The sequence below is a fragment of the Aphidius gifuensis genome, linkage group LG2, assembly GCF_014905175.1.
Source record: "Aphidius gifuensis isolate YNYX2018 linkage group LG2, ASM1490517v1, whole genome shotgun sequence".
NCBI classification, from domain to species: domain Eukaryota; kingdom Metazoa; phylum Arthropoda; class Insecta; order Hymenoptera; family Braconidae; genus Aphidius; species Aphidius gifuensis.
Genome location: NC_057789.1, coordinates 15,479,953 through 15,487,061, shown reverse-complemented (window position 1 = coordinate 15,487,061; position 7,109 = coordinate 15,479,953). Strand labels below are relative to the sequence as shown.

The window sequence follows — 7,109 nt, the reverse complement described above, 5'->3', positions numbered from 1 at the left end:
CGTAAGACACCTGCGTGCGCCGTTTGTTGATAAATTTTTTAAAAAGATGCCTTCGTAATGGTAAATTAACGGCCTTGCCACTAAAATCGGTATCACTATGAACTATATAAATTTCTAATGGATTTTTTATTTTTTTATTTCACTTATATTTTTAAAATTATTTTTTTATTTTTTTTTTTCTTTGGTAATACAATCATTCATTGCATCTTTGCTGGAAAGTTTTCGTCTGAAAAACCTAATCTTGGAATTGTGAAGAAAACCGTGGCGTTAAAGTTTGTTTGTGTAATAAGGATAAAACGTGATCTTTTTTTATTTCGATTTTATTTTTCAAACACAGGCAGCTTTAATTCTCCTAAATTATTTATCATCGTTTGTTTGAATTTTTCATTTTTTTTTGTTAAATTAAATAAAAATTTAGTATATACAGTAGTACTAAGCTAAAGTAAACAATTTTAATATGTCTATTGCTCCAATAAAGAAAATTTTTTTTTTTTTGTCATCATTTTCCATCTTAAAATTAAATTTCGTTTACTACAAATTACTACAAGTTCTAAGAAAGCTACTAGACCTATTTATTACTATTTTTCTTTAATTTTCTACGAAAGTACATTTTAACTCGTTTTCCACCCTTAATTTTTGAACTACAAATTAATCCCTTTTCACTACAAATTACTACAAATTAAGACCTTCAAAATGAATTTTACCAGAAGTTTCTACGATAATGTGGGGTGCTAGGTTCACGCAGCTTTTGCCCGGTACAAAATATACGGGACGCCCACAAATTCATTCACCTGTCACAAACCCTTACCGTTACCTTACTTAGTATAAGTTATAAGTTATGAAGTTTCATTTTCTTTACATTTTATTAAGGAATTATTACAAAAGTTCTGTGTTCATTTGTTTTCTACTCTGAAATCTGTTATTTTGACTTGATTATGTTTCCTTGATGTTGACGATGATAATGATTTTGTTCCAAAGGATGAAATATTAGATTTTCTCAAGCCAAAGGATTCATTTCTATAACCAATTCGTAAAAGTGGATCACCTGAAAACTTTACTTGACAGCAACAGCTTGATGGAAATTTACTGGTGAATGTACTGACAGTACCATTTGGTAGAACACCAGCTACATTGCGATAATAATACTTTTGTTTACAACTTGTTTCGTATCCACTGTTGAAAACATCGGTTAGTTTACATTTACTACCTTCATTTCTAGTAGAAAATGAAACGATGAAGGAACAAAAGGTTATATTTTTGTGAGTTATCGCTATTATTTCTAATCATTCATAAAATTTATCTACTAAAAACTATGATATACTTTATAAATACTCACAGGCATCTTTCGATTCGAATCCCTTGTCGGAAATCATTTTGATTAATAACAAAATGCCAATTATCTGATTTATCTGGGGAAGATTGTGGGAATATTACTCTTTCTTCAGATGAGCAGAGTGGCTCATCATCAGAAATATCAATATCTATTCTCTGGTCAAGCATAGGAATTTCGTCAACTATTGCTAAAATCTTCAAATTGGAGTTGTATCTGAGAGCATTTCGTATGTGATGTTCTGGATAGTCGGGTACAATTTCACACGAGATCGAGTCATCACATGATCCAGCACGAGGAGAAAATACTATTTTCGATGAATATGAATCATAGTTGATTTCTGGCGTGTCAGTTGGGAAAATAAAATCCTTTGATCTTTGTGGATCACCTGCTACAATCACAACCACATGAATTATTAATATTTGAATATTTAATAAGTAATTTATGCTTAATCACTCACGTCTAAAAGACTTGTGTTCCCGAATGTCATCTTCACTAGGATTTTGATTAGGAAAAGCCTCGGATTTCCTCAACATCTGGAATAAAAATAAGGATTAAATAGCTTCTGGTTTAATATTATCGTTATGGGATTTTCGAACGAGCGAGAAACTATATGACTGTTCTCTACTGAAAATTCATCAACTTCCGTGAAATAGTTACGTTTATTCTAGATAAGAAGGAAATTTTTTCCAATAAACCGAATAGATATTTCTAAAGTTAACCAGTATAATATCCTATATAATGAAAGCTGTTCCGGGTAAAAACACAGCTGTCTGTCAATGCATAGACTTTTCAATCAAAAATCACCTAACAAATAAATCTATAAACTCAAGTTTCTCTTTGGTAATATTACAACATATTTTTTTAAACATTATTTGTCAAGAATCAGAGAAAATCTCACATCTGTCGAACCAATACACTAACGTCTTTTTGATACAGAAAGCGATCGTAAAATCGATAATAAAAGTAAATTTATAACTATTTTGACTTAAAACAAATTCATGAAAACGTCTTGGACTTTCCGGTCGTAGAATCTATATTTTTTGTTTACACATGGTACTTTTATGTCACCCTTTGGACCACACAAGGCCCAATTTTATGTCTAAAAATCCTTCCACCTACACATAGTTTTTTACCTTTTCTTGAATTAATTTTTAACCGATTAAAACTAATTTTTCACTAGAGTATACACCCATTTTTTGGATTCAACAATTTTCAACAAACTGAAAAATCAGTTACTCTTCAACACTCGTTTACGTTACATCTCTAACTAATATTGATTCACGTACAACGGGATTTCTTTATACTTACAGTATAAAATAGTAGTGTTTGTCCATGACAACACTTTTTAGAGTCAACTCAGTAGACAATATACAATACAATTAATTATATTATTAGTGAAATAATGAAGTGAATATATTATTAGAATTTAAGCCACAGTGTTTGGATTTATTTGTGTTATTCCTATTATTTTAATCTACAACGTATCCTCCACTTCCTTTGATAGCCCTTATATATATTTCATAGCACGTATATTTGGATACGTGATGTGAAACAATCATTATCATTTGAATAAAAATAGAAAACAATTCTAATAAATGTCAAAATAGAGAAACACGAATCGAAAATAAAACTAATACAAAGCTTATTGTTCTGATCAGCGTTATAAGTATGTTGAATACTCATTCACCATTGAAATTTTAGACTAACGATTTCATTTTATTTATCTTGTTTTCCATCAAGTCAGAACCACAAATCAGAAAATAATTCTATACTGCCTCCAAAATAAATATTTTTAAATAATTTTTTTTTTATTTCAAATTCAATGGTACAAATTAAAGCACAACTTATTCTATATTTTGGAGAAAAAAACATCGAAATATGTTGATTATTAAAGCAGATATGCAATTGTCAATTAAAATTTTGGAGTAAATAATTTTTTTTTTGTTGTTATTTTTCAGGTACAATTTTCGGGCTTGGTGGTACAAATTAGTACAAATTATTCTGCGTTTGTAGTAATTTTTTTTTCCTCTCTAAGTCATCTAAAAAAAAGTAGATTTTTAACCCTTTCTCTACCCTTTAATTTTGAGATACAAATTAAAACAATGACGGTACAAAATAGTACAAATTAAGACGCTTCCAATAAGTATCCTAGAAAATTTTTGTAGAACTTATGCCTGGTTATCTTGCAAAATATATCTTGCAAAAAATATCTTGCAAAAACAAATTCTGACACTACATTTTGTGTAATAAAAAAAAAATAAACGACCGAAAAATTTCAAAAAAATATCGTAAAGTCTACAGATGAAGCGTCGTCGATTGAAACATTGCCGGAATCGATCCGTCAATATTTGGAATTGGGCCCTATCGAAAAATATTAAATCTAATAAGGCCCAAAAATTCAAAATATATATGATAATTGCTTTTGGGAAAAAAAAAAAAACATAAATTTCATTTAACATCAACTAATTCGGTTCGGCGGTTCAAAAAATACCTTGCAAAAACAAATTCTGACACTACATTTTGTTTAATAAAAAAAAAAATAAACGACCAAAAAACTTCAAAAAACTATCGTAGAGTCTACAGATCAAGCGTCGTCGATTGAATCATTGCCGGATCCGATCCGTCAATATTTGAAATTGGGCCCTGTAGAAAAATGGCGCTATCACAACTGACAAGGGCTGAAAATTGAAAATAAATATGATGATTGCTTTTGGGAAAAAAAAAAAACATAAATTTTATTTAACATCAACTAATTTGGTTCGGCGGTTCGAAAAATATCTTGCAAAAACAAATTCTGACACTACATTTTGTTTAATAAAAAAAAAAATAAACGACCAAAAATATTCAAAAAAATATCGGAGAGTCTACACATGAAGCGTCGTCGATTGAATCATTGCCGGATCCGATCCGTCAATATTTGAAATTGGACCCTGTAGAAAAATGGCACTATCACAACTGATAAGGGCCAAAAATTGAAAATAAATACGATGATTGCTTTTGGGAAAAAAAATGGAACCTAATGGCCTTCATAGAAGCCAATTCGATTCATAACTTTTATTTTTATCGCGAAATAACAAAAAGTCACACGAAAAGTGAAAACATAAGTGTCCTACGGAACACTAAAAAGAAATTTACAAAAAACAGACGAAGAAACAGAATAATAAATTTATTTTATTAATTAAAATAAAGAGTGAGAAAGAAAAAATATTGATCTAGGGAAACAAAACAACCAATCACAGAAGAAAGAACCACCGTTACTTTTCTTCTTTTCATAATAGGAGGATTCCTCAAAGAATTATGAATTATTATGATTACTTAACTTGCCGTCGTATTGATTATTCGTTTTTTTTTCTTTTTTCGTTGTCGATGAAATAAATAAATTATTTGTTGTTTTGTTTTTTTTTTAGTTTTGTAGATATTTAATTCAATTAAATTTTATTACAGTATTCAATATTACAGTTATTTTATCGTTCACCACCTATTACATTGTTTTTTATTGTTAACCCATTCCATACTATATTAACTTATCTTATGTTGAACAATTATTATGAATTATACATTTAGATTTAGATGTTTCTGTTGCTACAAATATAGTCCATTCATTCATATTTTCAGCGTTTATAATATCTCGACCAAAAAGATTCTGTAAATACATTACAGACTCGTCTCCACTTGTAATAATTAATTTACTTTGTTTTGCAATTGAACGTAAAATATCAAGTACTCTTCCTATGTCGCTCTCTCCATCAAACCAATGTAGTCCATGTATTTCTTTTAGTCGTCGTTGATTTTCAACTTTGACAGTCATAGGTAGTTCTGAATATTCACAGGGTGGAGTGAGAATCCAATGATTTACAACGTTGCCAATTACACTAGCAACAGCAATTTCTTTTGGTATATAAGTATAGTCCTCATTAATGTATCCATTCGTCGTAATAATCCAATCGTACATGATGTAGTATTACTAATTACCAACGGTTTGTAAAAGCTCTTTCGATGTCAATGTATAAACGATCAAAATTATACAATATTACTTCAAATAAACATAATTTATATGACAAAAGTTTACTTGTTTTTAATGTACTTTCAATATCGTCAGAAATTTTGTAGAAATTTTTTAATAACATTTGTTTTAAAAAATCAGATGTTAGAAAATCAAGATTATCTTTTCCTATAGTCTTATGCATATACAATATTGTTGCATGATTGTAAATGTCGACAGGAATATTTTCCAGACTCTCTATGCAGCAATCAACCCACGGTAATTTATTCACAATTTCATTCATCGACACTTCATGTAGTTTTCCAGAGCCCTGATCAAATACAACAGACCTCGTTTTGTATGAATAACTAAAAAATATTTTATTGTCTTCACACTCAATTGAAGAATATTTTTTTTTCAATTCGTCTGTTTTTTCACTAGCTGAGTACCAAGATAATATAAATTCTAGTTTATCCAAAAAATTTTTCCATTTATATACTGCAAATGAAATTCCTTTTCTTGAAGTATTGTCACAAATTTGAATATGAATTCGATAATCTTCTTCAAATCCTACACGTAGGTTTCTCGTTTTAGACTTATTAAGTGAAACTGAATGTGACAGAAGGAGATTACTAGCTGACTCCATCGTTAACTTTTAATTTTACCTATCAATTCAGCGTTGCCAACTCTAAAAACAGCAATATGGTATGAAGGAGGGGAAAATATGGTAAAATGGATACCATTATGGTAAAAAAGGAAATTTCAAATTTTTTATTGAAATAAATTAAATGAAACCATGCAATTAATTTTTTTTTTTTATTATTTATTTATTTATTCATATTTACTTATTTTTATTAATATAATTATTTATTAATAATGACATTTTTCATATTAATTTTTTTTAATTTTTATCATATGAATTTTAGTACTCTTTAATGTAAAATACATTTTTAATTAAAAAACAATGGGTGCATTCCTTTAATAAAAAATTTTTTTTCGTTTTGCAATTTCGCCCTGTAATACCGGCCAAAATTTTATAGGAAAAAGCTGTTTCGTGTAGTGGCAGTACTGGCACATGACATTATTTTTTTTGGCTTCCAATTATTAGATGGATAACTGTTCAATGTTTATATCAAACTGAAATAAATAGAAAATTGACTTGTTGTGATTGTTTGTTATTGTCACATAGCTCATACCACACATTATCGTAAACTGTAAAGCCTGGAATATTGCATAGAGAAATTTATCACTTTTGTCGTTTTTTCTGTTTCTAGTTTTTAGTCGGTATTACAGGGCGAAATTGCAAAACGAAAAAAAATTTTTTATTAAAGGAATGCACCCAATATATATTGTTTAATTTTTTTTTTAATCAAAATATTTAGTTTGTATCAAACGAAACTCCCGATAACTCATCATCATCATCATTAATATAATTTTCTTTTTCTTTAACATTTGGTTTATAATATAAAGTACTTGTAGTCATACGTGAAAGCATTTCTTTGGATGGCTTAAATTTAATGCAATTTCAATTGGAAATAACATGTTGACTAGCTAATAATATTCCAAGCATTGTTGGTACAGCTAATTTATTTCTTATTTTTGTTTTAGCCAAGTTAATTTTACTGAAAGTTCTCTCACTATCAGCATTACAACTAAATTATGGTATATGGTAAAGTCGTTATGGTATATGGTATGGAAGATCAAAATATGGTAAACATACCATAATTATAGTATGGTTGGCAACGCTAGTAACGGCATTTAGGTTTTTTTTCTCTCTCAATAACGGTTTTCGAG

General features: G+C 28.7%; 1 protein-coding gene across 10 annotated transcripts in view; it reads right to left on the bottom strand.

Moving 5' to 3' along the window:
- Positions 1-470: 470 nt before the first annotated feature.
- Positions 471-7,109, bottom strand: part of LOC122849180 (protein spaetzle-like) — a 68,787-nt gene continuing 62,148 nt past the window's right edge. For 5 of the 10 annotated variants that reach the window (XM_044147785.1, XM_044147789.1, XM_044147788.1 and 2 more), the window contains 3 exons: positions 1,791-1,866; positions 1,337-1,721; positions 471-1,215 (listed from right to left, as the gene is read on the bottom strand). In XM_044147785.1, coding sequence (XP_044003720.1) covers positions 894-1,215; positions 1,337-1,721; positions 1,791-1,866 — 783 coding nt within the window. In that variant the 3' untranslated portion in view covers positions 471-893. Of the gene's footprint in view, positions 1,216-1,336; positions 1,722-1,790; positions 1,867-2,466; positions 2,602-2,641; positions 2,759-7,109 lie in introns of those variants that run through there. The other 5 variants (XM_044147787.1, XM_044147793.1, XM_044147790.1 and 2 more) reach the window with 4 other exon arrangements.